The sequence below is a fragment of the Eschrichtius robustus genome, chromosome 21 (assembly GCF_028021215.1).
Source record: "Eschrichtius robustus isolate mEscRob2 chromosome 21, mEscRob2.pri, whole genome shotgun sequence".
NCBI classification, from domain to species: domain Eukaryota; kingdom Metazoa; phylum Chordata; class Mammalia; order Artiodactyla; family Eschrichtiidae; genus Eschrichtius; species Eschrichtius robustus.
The window spans coordinates 14,108,885-14,123,612 of record NC_090844.1 but is presented as its reverse complement, the minus strand read 5'-3'; the positions used below and the strand labels follow the sequence as shown (position 1 = coordinate 14,123,612).

Genomic DNA, 14,728 nt, shown 5'->3' with positions numbered 1-14,728 from the left:
CGCCAGTTGATTTTAATGCTGTTAGGTCAATTAATAGGCAAAATAATCTTTTTAAATTGAAATTGAATGGGAAGTTGAGATTAATATATGCCCTCTCATTTCATATTTCCTCTTCAATAGGGGGAGGAGTTTTGGCCCACACAATACTAGGAGTTGCATGGAATGAGATTACAGGACAGATAAAATTTCTGATTTTAGATCCACATTATACAGGCGCTGAAGATCTGCAAGTTATTATAGAAAAGGTAAGTGTCTGTTTAACACAAATTTAGATACAAGGCAAAGAACCCAGGACCAAATGATGGAAAACTGGCAGCTAACAGAAAGATGGATTATGAACTGAGGGCAGGGGTCCTCACTGTAAGGAGGGATTCTAAGGCTGTGATGAGTAACTGTCTCTCTAGATACAGAGGACAAGGACAGGGGGGAACTAAAGAAAATTGTGGAAGACAAAATTTAGCTTAGATTTATCAAGACTTTCTCAGTTATTAAACTTAATAGAATGCAAAACTCATAAATATATTCCCCTGGAGACTTACAGCTTTGCACAAATATAAATATAGTGAGATATATCAATGCCTTGAAATAGAGTGGAGTATATAACCTTTATAATTTTAGAATTAACCAAAAATTAGCTAAGCAGTATGCTGGACATTATGGAGGCTTGACTGCCTTTAATTTATTTACATATAACTTCATCTCATTCTATGAAGGAGTTATATTTGAAACAGATTTAAGAGTATTTGTTGATGCTTAAACTACCAGCTAAAGGAGGTATAAACTTAAGTTAATTTATAGGCAACTAATTCAGATTTAGTACTGAGTTTTCATGAGAAACTAGTACTAAATTTTCATGAAACTCAGTACTAAATCTTTAGGAGGCAAGTGTTATAAGACATAATTAACCTGAGTTTTAAATAAGTTTTATATTCTTTGCCAAATATATTAAAATTACAAAGAATGCATACAGCCTTTCCAGCTATAAGCCAGTGAATATATCCTATCCACTACCCTTCATTTTTGTCATGTTGTCACTTAAGTCAATATCATTAGTACCCATAAAAAGGTTTCTCTGCTCTTTTTTTTTCTTTTTTTTTTTTTAATTTGGCTGCGTTGGGTCTTGGAGCTCACAAGGCTGCTCCTGCAGAGGCATCACTTAGAGACAGTGCAAGGAAAGCAGGGCATGCTCCAGGAGCGTGATGACAGCTGGTGAAGAGGTGTGGCTGACAGCTGGAGGGATAGGCAGGAGCTAAATCTGGGATGGTCACTGCGCCAGGCAGAGGAGCAAGGCTTTCAGATTTTATCTTAAAGGCAGTGAGACGCCTTATGATTTTAATTAGAGGCATAATACAGATAATAAAATTACTTCTTTTTGGCTGGCTTGACGGACTTTGGACTAAATGGAATTATCTAGGTAGGGTTTTCTAATGCAATTAGATAGAGTAAGGCATTGTCCCTGCTTACTTTCTCTGAGAACTGCACTCTCCTTTGCTAGTTTTATTTTTTTAATCATTAACTTGAGATGTCTGTTTCTTGTGATTAGCAATAATCTTTTTTTTTTTAAATTATTTTATTTTTGGCTGCGTTGGGTCTTCTTTGTTGCACGTGGGCTTTCTCTAGTTGCGGCGAGCGGGGGCTACCCTTCATTGCGGTGGGTGGGCTTCTCATGGCGGTGGCTTCTCTTGTCGAGGAGCACAGGCTCTAGGCGCGCAGGCTCCGTAGTTGTGGCGCATGGGCTTAGTTGCTCCGTGGCATGTGGGATCTTCCCGGACCAGGGCTTGAGCCTGTGTGCCCTGCCTTGGCAGGCGGATTCTTAATCACTGCACCACCAGGGAAGCCCTCCTTTGCTAGTTATATTTCTGTAGAACTTTGGAACAGCAAAAACCCTTTGCTCTCTTCACACATGCAAGAAACCTTGAGGCCAAGGCCGGGCCATCAGTAGAAGTGTTGTTGACTCTCACGTGACTCAAAAATCTAAGGCACTGTCATATTAGTCCATCCCGGCTACTGTAACAGAATACCATAGACTGGGTGGCTTATAACAAGAAATTTATTTCTCACAGTTCCGGAGGCTGGGAAATCCAGGATCAAAGTGCTGGCCAATTTGGTGGGTGGTGAGGCCCACTTTCTAGTTCAAAGATGGCAGTCTTTTTCACTGTCCTCACATGGTGGAAGGGATGAGGGAGCTCTCTGAGCCCTCTTTTAATGAGGGCACCAACCCCATTCGTGAGGGCTCTACCCTCATAACCCAGTCACCTCCCAAAGGCCCACTTCCAAATACCATCACATTGGGGATTAGGGTTCAACATATGAATCTTGGACACATTCAGTCTATGGCAGGGGCCAGAGGGCCATTTGCACCACTGCCTGACCTCTCTTTACCCACTTGGGGAGCTTTCCTGTTTGAAGTTCCCAAGCCAGACACCTCAAAGGAAAGAAGTCTGGCTCCCCTACTTACTCCCCCAGTTTCTGGTTTGGTACCCTCTCTACCCACTTCTCTGGAAAAAAATTTGAGTCTGGTTACCTGGAGATGGCCCACATGTGTGAAAAGACCACAGAAAGATTAAAACAGAGAAAGTATAAGCCTTTTTTCTATTTATTGTTAAGAAAACAGATTTTAGGACATTAAATTCATTAGAGAAAGTTTTGCTGAAAAAAATGAGAAGATAAAAAAAAGTTTGTTTATGTAAAGAAACAGTTCTCAACGATAATAAACCAAACTTAATGGTGGTTACCTGTGGAGAGGCGGGGCAGGACTGGTGGAGGATTTTTTTTAATTTTTACTTTTCACCTCATTTGAATTTTTATATGTATCTTTATTTCTGCAATCAGAAAAATAAAAATTAAAAACCTATAGAGCATCTCTACTCAACCCTCCCACCTCCACACTGAAAAACAGACTAACACACCATCTTCCCCTATAGGAACTCTGACCTTTGACTTCAGGTCACTGCCAGAATGCCCAGCAGCTTCCCAGTTTGGTAGGGTAAGGGGTAAAATTACCACCTGTCACTCACATGGTGGCATCTTGAATCCTCACTAGTCTCCTCACAAGTATTTGCAAACAAAGCATTTCATTTCAGAATGATGTAACACAGACAAGTCGTGAGCTGGGTCTTGAAGAAAATATTCGTTTCCCGGTCAGGGAAGCCTCTGCAAAAATTGTTGGGCTTCCCTGGTGGCGCAGTGGTTGAGAATCTGCCTGCCAATGCAGGGGACACGGGTTCGAGCCCTGGTCTGGGAAGATCCCACATGCCGCGGAGCAACTGGGCCCGTGAGCCAGAACTACTGAGCCTGCGCGTCTGGAGCCTGTGCTCCGCAACAAGAGAGGCCGCAACAGTGAGAGGCCCACGCACCACGATGAAGAGTGGCCCCCGCTTGCCGCAACTAGAGAAAGCCCTAGCACAGAAATGAAGACCCAACATAGCAATCAATCAATCAATCAATAAAATAAATAAATCTTTAAAAAAAAAAAAAAAAGAAAAAAGAAAATATTGATAAATCAATGGCCTTAGAAGAAATTTGATAAACTTCTATATTCACAATGAGATTTTGTTTGAAAGTAATTTTCTCTGCTGGGGAAAAGGATTAATACTGACATAAAATTGGAAAGTGGCATGATTACAGCCTGAGGAAAACGAAGGGCATAGAATGCAACTCCAAGGGCAATCTCAGATTTCTCACTGCCACGTATCACTGCTGAGATGCCACTGCTGGGAAGTCGGGATCAAGGCAGTGGCCGATTCGGTGGCTGGGGAGGCCCACTTTCTAGTTCAGTCTTTTTCACTGTCTATACAGTCTTGTTATGGACAGATGCCAGTTAAACTATCACATGCCATCGACTGCCAGAATTATAAAACTATGCATCCTAAAATCAATAAAATGTGGTACTGAGTAACAGTACCATAATGAAGCTTTTCATTTTTAATGATTCCTATGATTAAATATCATAGAATTAAAATTTTTTTAATTCTGTCTGAAAGGGAGCCAAATAAGCTACTTTTCTATGCTTTACAGGAACTCAAATATTTGAATTATATAGAGCCTTATTCCAAGACCCTGCTGACAGAACAGGATTGTAAAATGTTACAGTTTCAATCATGTAGTCCTGTAACTTTGTAAAAGGTTTTCCTTTCCCTTCTCCCAAATCTAGGGCTGGTGTGGATGGAAGGGTCCAGACTTTTGGAACAACGATGCTTACTATAACTTATGTCTTCCTCAGCGACCAAATACTATTTAAAATATCTTGGACTCAAAGACTGTAGTAAAGTTGTACTTTATAAATTTGTTGATAAATTTAATTTCAGATTAAATCCTGGGTGTAGTTTGATGGTTTCTATGATTTTTTTGTAAAGGTTGTAAATATTACACAAAGAAAAGAATTTATTCTTTAGACATTCCTTTAATAAATTAAAAGACAAAGCATGCACAACCAGAACGTTACAGGCATGTAAATACATGTATTCCTGAATGTTATCTTCACTTAGAAGAAAGTTTTCCTCCTTCTTAGAAGGTGTTTAGACACACTTGATGAGCCAAAAGCCATAGCCTGTAGCTGAGCAGTAGATCTGCATGAAGTGAAGACCTTCTCCACACCTCTTCATAACCAATACGACATCTGTTGTTAAAAAACATATTAACATTAAAAACTATTTAAAGGTTTCCTTCCCAATCTTCCACCATGCAGGACAATTTTTGGTCTCTAGAATCTAGTAGTAGTTACTACAACCAGTATTAAAATGTGTTAATGAGAATGAAAAGTTATACTAGAAATAAGACTGCCGATATTTAAATGAAACAATAAATTCTGTGCTAAATAAGAGATCCTTGAGGGAGGAAGAAAGAAGAAACTATCAATTCCTTACCAACACTTCCTTTTCCCATTTGTATCTTCTTCACTTACAAAACTTCGTTTCTGTCTGAGTACTGGAACACAATGATCTTTATTGGATTGTTCACTTGGTTTTATTGTCTGCATGCATTTAATTGTTGTGAGAAACTTGCCACATTCTGGAAATCCACATGACCAAGCCAGATCTTCAGCTGTTTGCCCATTCTTATTACATAAACTGAATTTGAGACAAAAAATTAGTTAAGTAAAAGTTGACAATTGTTTAGCCTTTTTTATCTTCCTAACAAAGGCGCTTTGGGCTCATACAAATGTTGGTTGCAGAATAGAAGAGTTGTAAAGGAAGCAGAGAGGAATTCCATTTTTGCTCACTATGTATCCTCAATGGCTAGCACAGAGTACAGCACAGAGTGGGCATTTTATTTTTGCACGAATGAAAGAGTATTCTTTGTTCACTACAATGAGTTAAGTACGCAAAGGAAGTCAGTGAGAACTTCTATAGAATGGCTTTTCTAAACCAAAACTAAGATGTAACACTGCCATGACAGATGAATAGAACTGTATCTCTGATTGCTTAGGATCCATTTTTTATTTATTCAAATTGAATACATAGTATTAGATGTCATTAACAGCCTAAGTTAACATTTAAACGATAACATTAAATTATCAATGGCAAGCATCATGTAATTAAGCTGTAGGAGTCTGATTAGTTTAATCCAAGAAAATATAAAATTTGAAGCCACTGATTTCATACTTACTCAATTTGGGCGTCACTGGCTACAAGCAGGCTGAGGCATTCCATGCTTCCAACTTTTGCTGCCTTGTGTAGTGGAGCTTCTCCAAAAACATCCTTACAGACAAAACAGCACATTTTAGTCTCTCCCCGAAACACTCTAGTGGAAGTTGGTGGGTGAAGTCTATTGTTTGAGGAAGCGGGGTTAGAAATGCATTGTACTGGACCGTATTTTTTAATTCTTTTTTTTTTTAAATAAAATTCACTTGGTGCCCTATTAAATACAAAGTTTTCATTAATAAAAATATGTGCAGCCACAGCTACAAACATACATTAAATTTTAAGTGAATAAAAGCAAAACAGAATCCTATAGAAGTAAAAAAATTAGTTTAAAATTCACCATACTTTAATATTCAATGAAGATGCAAACTACCCTAAGAAAGTTCTGTAAGGAATTGTATTGGTTGTGAGCACGCCTCACAAGTATTGCTATCCTGAGACTTTTAATTTGGTAATGGAGCAACTGTTCCTTTGGAAATGAACTGTAGACCTTGGAAATTCTGTCCCATGTAGTAGCCAGCAACCATATATCCAGCTAATGAGCACCTGAAATGTGGCTATTCTGAATTGAAATGTGCTGTAAATGTAAAATACACAGCAGATGGAGAAGACACATGAAAAGAAAATGTAAAATATCTATCAGTAATGTTTTATATTGATTACATATGAAATGATAATATTTTGGATTAATTGGGTTAGGTTACTAAAATTTTCATGTTTCGTTTTACTTCATTAATGTGGCTACTAGAAAATCTTAAGTAACATAACGTGTCTCACATTATATTTCTATTGGACATCGCTGCGACAGTCATGTTTCTAATAACAAACGACTGAATATCTCGGCGTCTAAGAAATGTTTGTGTGGATTTGGGGTGGAGGGGGAGGGTTGGTTGCACACGGCAACAATCAGTTACCTAGTTACCTGTTGGTTGAGGTCAGCGCCGGTCTGCAGCTGCCAGAGAAGAAAGCAAGCGAGGCCGCCACCTGCGGCCAAGTGGACGGGCGACTGCTCGCAGGGATCCGGGGGTGCGTTGACGGAGGCCCCGGTCTCCAGCAGATGCCTCAGACTATCCACCTGCGAGAAAAGAACAGCTCCAGCACCGCCCTCGCCTTTGTCAAGGCTCACGCCCTCCCGGGATTGAACATCTTCCTCCACTCCAAAAACCTTCCAACTCTGAAGAGGCTTGACCTGGCAACGCCAAGTAGTCAGTAAGCCATCACCCTAGCTAGCCCTCCCTAGAAGACTTAAGCCTGCAGGGCAAAAGCAGCCTGAGTCTCACCTCGGGGTTGCAATCGAGCAACAGCATCTCCCACCTAAAGTAGAGGACCGGAGTGCTTGGGAGAGCAGAGCGGTGAGGTGCTCGCTGCCGACAAAGAGGTTAGAGAGCACAGGCCGCCCAAGAGCAGGAGAATTTAAAGATCCCCAGGGCCAGCGGGCCCGCCCCTCCCCGCCGCGCCACAGCTCTGGCTGCGCCCCAGCAGCCCAACCCTGGCCTGCCGGCGTTTCTCCGCCCAGCTGCAGCCGCACGTACACAAACACTGACACGTGCAACCGGGAACCCAGAAAGGCTGGCGCGGAGAAAGGAGGAGGAGGCAGCGCGGATCTGCCAGCTGATTGGCCCAGCGTGAGGTGTCAGGCCCGCCCACCTTGGGGCGGGGCCCCGGGCCTCTCCCCAGGAGCCCCTGTGCGCGTGCGCTGTGAGGGACGGGATTCCGGGCGGCTGGGCTTCAGCGGCCGCCATGAGGCGCGCTGAGTTCGACACGTCTCACGCTGTCGCGCTCACCTCTTTAGGCCCTTTGGGGAAGCGGAAGTCGCGGGCGGAGGTTTTGGTTTTTGCTGGCACGCACGTAACCAGGAAACCAGGGAGCTACAAGGAGCTCGGCTGCAACACGACCTTTGGAAGCTGCTAAGCTTGGTGCTGGCGCCGGGGTCCCAGCCTCCGGCTCCTGAGGAATGAAAATTCCTTCTTGCCTCACGTTCAAAGTCGCCCCAGGCTTGGCTCTGTCCCTCTCAAGGCCCTGGACGTTTAGGGAGGAAAGCGGAAGCTGGGGGGGGGGGGCGACGGGGGAGGGCAGGCGGAGGGGCTGCTAAGGTGAGCTAAGGGGACGGGTTTTCCCGCAGGGACTGCCCCACCCTAAGCCCCAGCTCCAGCACCCCTCTCGCCTTTGTCCAGGCTCACGCCCTCCCGGGATTGAACATCTGGTTTAAATGGTTTATCAAACCCCACCCTTTCGGGGTTAACATGATACCACGTCCGTTCTGGGAATGATGTAAAACGAGCCAACCACTAACGTGTCCCCTCTTGGAGGTGGGTTAGGCGCCGTGCTGGCCTTGCCGCCTGGGGAAGTGCTGAGGGTCCCCAGCGTCTAACCCTGAGCTTGCCGAGGCGGGAGCCCCCCACTCATCATGGGGAGAGTTAGGGGATAAACGAAGGGCCCGGGCCGTGGACGCTGAGGACCCATGGGGCTCTTCCCCGTGGGCAGGGCTGACTAGCTCTGAACCGCTGGGGCGTGGCGGGAGGAAGGCTCTCCGGAGCTCTTTATGCTGAGGCATTCCTTTAGCTTGAGTCATTCGTTTTTGTAAAGCTTTAGGAACAGACAGACATCCTGACTTAAAACCGTAGCCATTGACCGCCTATCAGATAATCTCTGGACTCTTTTCCTAGGCACTTTTTTTTTCGGGTTAATCTAGCTAAAAGCTAAAGCTCCAGCCATATATTTGTTTTCCCTAACATCTTCAGCGATTCCCTTCTATCTGCTGATACCTTTGAGAGCAGGACTGAAAGATAGTTTGTTATTATGCTTGTAGAGGACAAGCTCATTGTCCTGTGAAGACAGGTGGCCTTTTAGTTCTAATTTTGGTTACGGTTTATTGTTTATTTTGTAATAAGAGCCATAAAATAATTTTGCAGTAATTCATATTACTAGACTTATGCAGTGATCCAGGGTGTCGACTGAGAGAAAAATGCACAACATGAGAGGTGTGAGTTAAGGTTTATTCAGGGTCTTACTGAGGACTGTAGCCGCAGAGACAGCCTTCGGATAGCTCTGAGGACCTGCTCCAGAGAGGTGGGGGGAGGCTAGTTTCTATGTGATTTTGTTGTTGTTGTTAGGGAATACGTGCAGTCAGATGTATCTTGGTAAAAGATCACTGCTCGTCACAAAGAACAGATATCCCAAGTTAATGATTATAGGGCTTTTCTATGTATGGGAAGCGGGGTTCATTAAAACTCTTCATGAAATGCATCTAAGGGCCTGTTTGTCCAAAGCACAGAGCCTCCCGTTTTCATCTTTAAATTTCCTTTGTCTGAAGCACAGAGTGCCCATCCTGTTATCACCTTAATCTCTTCATCTGAAGCATCCAGTGCCCTATTGTTCAGCGGCTGCAGCAGGTTAATCTCTGAAGACTTGGATGGTGAGCAAAATGCTCTTTGCTCTTTTATTTGCTAAGGGGTAGTTTTAAACGTCTTTGTTTATATGCATACTCGAACATAAACGTGTATACGTATTTATGTTCAAACACATATATAGAATCGTACTTGTGTTCTTTTTTTTTAATATTTAAACTATTCACAGTACCTTTTTATGCTATTTAAAGAATGTCAGAGATACATGAGAGCACATGTCCATATTGCCAATTTTCCTTTTCTCATGTTTTTCAATTAGGTAAGTACTGTTTTTCAAAGCATATAATAAAGCTTCAAATTTGCACAGATGTTCATTTTCAGGATTTCCTAACTAATACAAGGTATTATCAAAGAAGTTCCTAGAGTTCTAAACATATGTTTTGCAGTCAACATATTATGCAGTGGGATATGTGTGTGATGCATGCGCCTCCACATGACATCCTTCCTCTTGAAAACAAGATTCTGTTCAGCATGCATTAAATCTGGTAATTATTGTTAACTCCCTGTGACATATTTAAATTTCACAAGGAAAGGGAATGTTGTGAGGAGTTGTTAAAGCTTTTGTCCCTTTAATCACTGCATACTTGTCCATTGCTCATAATGTTTCCAAAAAATTCTTTATATCTCTGGTATTTGGTTTAGTCTTAAAAATGGGCCTGAAAGCCGTCTAAAAACTGAACAAAGCTGATAGAGTACAAAAATATACAGAATAAATACATTTGGGGGACAATATCTTACTGGCAAGTAACGAGATTTTACTGAACATGTAGCAAGTGGGATCAGTTTTCTAAAGTGGAAGATGGTCTAAGATGCATATTCAACAGTCACTCTTCCAAGCATTGCTGATTCTACTTATGTTTAATTTGCTGGCAAATGTGTTTGAACTAATCAAATGTAATTCTGCCTTCACTGGCATGTGCAGTCAGGAAATCCATGTATGATCCTTGTATGATTGTAAAAGCAAAAGATTTCCCACAAATAAATTCTTCTTGTGCCTTATTATATAAACCCTTCCAGCCTTGCTTACTCAAACTTCTTGGAGAAGGTGATAAATTATATAGTTATTATAAATAACTGCTGCTCCAGGATATTGTGGCACAAAGGATAGATAGATATTTAGATAGACAGATAGACAGATGGAAGGGAGGGAGGGAGGGAAGGGAAGGGAAGGAGAGAAGGAGTGAAAAGGCAACTCTCTTTACAAAAGAATTCCAAATACTTCATGTAGACGCTCCCCACTCCAGGAAATAGAGATTAATTCTCTCCCCACACTGTCCCCTTGAGTGTGGGCTACGCATAATGACTTGCTTCTGAAGAGTAAGAGTATAGGAACGGGGGAAGGTAACTTTACAGTGGAGAAACCTGTGAAACACTACCCTGGCCAGGTATTTGTTAATATTATCAGTGATAAGTCATGATGATAACATGCACCCCTGATATGATGTGTTGAGAAGAATACTTCATCTCTGCATCTTCCCAAAAGTCCATAACCCAGGTCTAACCATGAGTAAAATATCAGGTAAACCCAGATTGGGAGACATTGTACAGGATATCTGGCCAGTACAAAACTGTCAAAGTTATAAAAAAAACAAGGAAAACCTGAGAACCTGTCATAGACCAGAGGAGGCTAAGGAGACATGATGACGTGTGATAACATGGATGGGATCCTGGAACAGAAAGAAAATTACAATAGTCCCCCGTTATCCGCATTTTCAATTTCTGTGGTTTCAGACCAACCATGGTCTGAAAATATTAAATGGAAAATTACAGAAATAAACAATTCATAAATTTTAAATTGCATGCCGCCCTGAGTAGCATGATGAAATCTCACTCCATCCCTCCTGGGAGGGGAATCATCCCTTTGTCCAGGTTAGTCACCTAGTAGCCATCTGAGTTATCAGATTTACTGGGTTACTATGTTCAAGTAAGGCTTATTTACTTAATAATGGCCCCAAAGCGCAAGAGTAGTGATGCTGGCAATTTAGATATGCCAAAGAAGTTATAAAGTCCTTCCTTTAAGTAAAAAGGTGAAAATTCTTTTTTTTTTTTTTTTTTTAATTATTTATTTATTTATTTTTGGCTGTGTTGGGTCTTCGTTTCTGTGCGAGGGCTTTCTCTAGTTGGCAGCAACCGGGGGCCACTCTTCATCGCCGTGCGCGGGCCTCTCACTATCGCGGCCTCTCTTGTTGCGGAGCACAGGCTCCAGACGCGCAGGCTCAGTAGTTGTGGCTCACGGGCCTAGTTGCTCCGCGGCATGTGGGATCTTCCCAGACCAGGGCTCAAACCCGTGTCCCCTGCATTAGCAGGCAGACTTTCAACCACTGCGCCATCAGGGAAGCCCGAAAATTCTTGACGTAATAAGGAAAGATAAGAAATCAAACACTGAGGTTGTTGAGATCTACAGTAAGAACAAATCTTCTATTTGTGAAATTGTGAAGAAGGAAAAAGAAATTTATGCTAGTTTTGCTGTTGCACCTCAAACTGCAAAAGTTACACTTAGTTAATTTTCTAGATTTAGTAATGACAGAAGATACCTAAACCAATATGAAGCTAGTTTTAATAAAACAAGGAACGAAAAATCTCACAATTTCTCACAACTTTATTACTTAATTTTTTATTCTGATCACTATTTAATTTTTAAATTCTGATTAACCAATACACTTTAGCTCCTCTGTAAAACACACTGCCGGTTGCATTGATCACTGGGAGATCTTAACAGGCTGTTCTCTAGAATACTCAGTTACTTGGGATCACATCAGTTTGAATTTTTTTCCACACTATAAGGATTATTATAATATGTAATATAATTAAATATTATATAACTGGTGAGATATGGGTGAGAAGTGAGAGCTATAATTTTTAAGAAGACTAAATTGAATGCTTTCAGATGCCTCAAGTAGCTAAGGAAAATGCTTTCAAAGTAGGTGAGGATAAATCAACTGTAAAGGATGGGTAGAAATAGTTCTACCCTCAAATTGTTCCACAGGCATTTTTCAATTCATATTCCATTTTAAAGAAACATAATCTGGAATTTGTATGCATATGGTTTATGCAAGAAAGACAGTTCTGAACTCTCACATTCATCCTCTATTTAAAGAAATAGCCTCTGACCCTAAGTGAAAAGGTGGGAAAATAACTATATATTTACATATTTTAAGTTAAAATGTATATCATATGTTTGTATACTCACATTAATTTCCACCTTGATTCTTGTTTAATTGATAAACTACAAGTCCCAATAATACCAGATAAGAGGGCTCTTACTGCATTGATTGTGCAACCTACTTCTTTCATTTAGGAAACAGAGAGTAGCTGAATATATAGAATACCTTCAGAAAAAGCATGCGTTATATTTTTTGTGTAGGCCAGAGCTAATTGATATATTTGATATATAATTTATCTAGTGTAGAAAGTTGAAACTCATTTTCTTACAGTAACTCAGATTTGTCAAAATTTGTTAACATCCTACTCAAATTAATCTTTGTCCCTAAGAGGAGAAAATAGATAGATAAAATGTTGGTTTTACTAATCAAGTAATAATTAAAACAACTAAATAACAGTAATATATGATGTCAAGATAAGTTCTACTCAAAGCATATATCTAATATTCTACATTTTCCAGCTACTTTAAATACTGTGTAATTTTTAAGTAAAACAACTGAGTTTCTAACTTTTGACACATTTTCCCAAATTATCTAATAAATCATTTTTATTATCCAATTATTTTACGCAGGTGCCATTGATAAATTTCTTACATGCTTAATGTTTTTAAGAACTAAGTAACCAAAATACTTCGAGAATTAGGTCTGTAAATTGGTGCATCCACTATGGAAAGCAGTATCTATCGCTCTTCCTCAAAGAATTCAAAATAGAACTACCATATGATTCAGCAGTCCCACTTCTGGGCATATAGCCAAAGGATTTGAAATTAGAATCTCAAAGAGAGATTTCTCCCTCCACATTCACTGTGGCATTATTCACAATAGCCAAGACATGGAAGCAACCTAAATGCCTGTCCCTGAATGAGAAGATAATGTGGTAGCTACGTAAATGGAACATTATTCAGCCTTAGAACCTGGAGGACATTATGCAAACTGAAATAAGTCAGACACAGAAGAACAAATATAACATGATCCTACTTATATGAGGGATCTAAAATAGACTCATAGAAGCAGACAGTAGAATGGTGGTTACTAGGGGCTTGGGGGGGGCGGAATGAGGAGGTGGTGGGCAGAGGGTATACAGTTTCAGTTATGCAGTCCTAGAGATCTGCTGTACAGCCCAGTGCTTACAGCTAACAGTATTGTGTTGTATGCTTAAAATTTTGCTAAGAGGGTAGATCTTATGCTTAGTGTTCAAATAAATTAGATGGGAAGACACTTTTGGAGATGATGAATATACTTAGCATTGATTGTGGTGATGGTTTCATGGGTATATATTTACGTCCAACCCCATCAAGTTGTATACGTTAAATATATACAGCTTTTTATATGTCAATCACACCTCAAAGTGATTTTTTAAAAAGAAAAAAATTACAAGAAAAGATTTGCGAATATTTTTTAAAAATGGACTTCATCAAATTAAAAACAAAAATCGAGGGATCAAAAGAAACAAGAAAGTGAAAAGACCCCATAGAATGGGAGAAAATATTTGCAAATTATATACCTGATAAGAGTCTAGTATCTAGAATATATAAAGAATGTTTATAACTCAGCAATAAAAAGACAACCCAACTACAAAATGGGCAAAGGATTAACATCACTCCAAAGAAGATAAACAGGTGGCCAATAAGCACATGAAAAGAGTCTCAACATCATTTTTCATTATGGAAATGCAAATCAGAACCACAAGATACCACTTCACATCCACTAGGATGGCTATTATCAGAAAGATGAACAATAACCCGTGTCGGTGAGGATGTGGAACCCTCACACATTGCTGGTGGAAAAGCAAAAAGCCACTTTGGAAAACAGTTTGGCAATTTCTCAAAATCTTAAACATAGAATTACCATGTGACCCAGCAATCCCCCTCCTAGGTTTATACCCAAAAGAATTGAAAACCTATGTCTACACAAAAACAAGTACGTGAAAACTACCAGCATTATTCATGATAGCCAAAAGCTAGAAACAACTCAAATGTTCATCAGATGATGAACAGATTTTTTTAAATGTGGTATATCCGTATAATGAAATATTATTCAGCCAAAAATAGGAACGAAGTACTGGTACATGCTACAACATGCACGAACCTTGTAAACATTATGTAAAAGAAGCCAGAAACAAAAGGCCACATACTGTATGATTCCATTTATATGGAATATGCAGAATAGACAAATCTGTAGAGACAGAAGGTTGATTAGTGATTGCTAGGGGCTGAAGGGAGGGAAAGATTGGGGAGTGACTGCTAATTTCTACAGGGTTTCTTTTGGAGTGATGAAAACGTTCCAGAATTAGATATTGGTGGTGGTTGCACAACCTTAAGCAGTTAACATTCACAGCACTGGAGATAGGGCACTAACTAGTAAAGAGGGTCTGGGAAGGTCACCGTCAGTGTCTACTACACCTGCCCTTCCTTTTAAAATCATATATTTCTTTCAGATTTTACATCATCAATTAAGGTCTATAATTTCTATTACAGCATTTTCTAAATTCAGTGCATGCTATGCAAATACTTGTCAA

At 40.4% G+C, this 14,728-nt stretch overlaps 2 protein-coding genes across 7 annotated transcripts in view; one reads left to right on the top strand and one right to left on the bottom strand.

Annotated features, from left to right (window-relative positions):
- UFSP2 (UFM1 specific peptidase 2) overlaps positions 1-14,728 on the top strand; it is a 37,207-nt gene that overhangs the window by 21,165 nt on the left and 1,314 nt on the right. For 2 of the 5 annotated variants that reach the window (XR_011072172.1, XM_068532299.1), the window contains exons 11-12: positions 121-245; positions 4,154-4,320. Coding sequence is in view for 3 of the 5 variants with exons in the window: in XM_068532299.1 (XP_068388400.1) it covers positions 121-245; positions 4,154-4,240 (212 nt within the window). In the remaining 2 variants the exon portion in view is untranslated. Of the gene's footprint in view, positions 1-120; positions 246-4,153; positions 4,321-8,955; positions 9,058-14,728 lie in introns of those variants that run through there. The other 3 variants (XM_068532300.1, XM_068532298.1, XR_011072171.1) reach the window with 2 other exon arrangements.
- Positions 4,383-7,080, bottom strand: ANKRD37 (ankyrin repeat domain 37). Of its 2 annotated transcripts, XM_068532305.1 has the most exons (5): positions 6,923-7,080; positions 6,565-6,717; positions 5,608-5,699; positions 4,866-5,069; positions 4,383-4,618 (listed from the first exon to the last, which is right to left on the bottom strand). In XM_068532305.1, coding segments are annotated over exons 1-5 (477 nt in total). In that variant the 5' UTR covers positions 6,950-7,080; the 3' UTR covers positions 4,383-4,617. The 2 variants fall into 2 exon arrangements, with proteins under 2 accessions (XP_068388406.1, XP_068388405.1); XM_068532304.1 differs by lacking the exon at positions 4,383-4,618 and having other exon boundaries at positions 4,862-5,069.

Excerpts from the sequence above, each read along its gene's own strand:
- ANKRD37 (XM_068532304.1), bottom strand. The coding sequence starts at position 6,949 with ATGCTGTTGCTCGATTGCAACCCCGAG. Across the intron at positions 6,718-6,922 it reads TGCTCGATTGCAACCCCGAG|GTGGATAGTCTGAGGCATCT; the intron begins GTGAGACTCAGG and ends CTTTTCTCGCAG. Across the intron at positions 5,070-5,607 it reads GCCAGTGACGCCCAAATTGA|TTTATGTAATAAGAATGGGC; the intron begins GTAAGTATGAAA and ends TCTCAAATTCAG.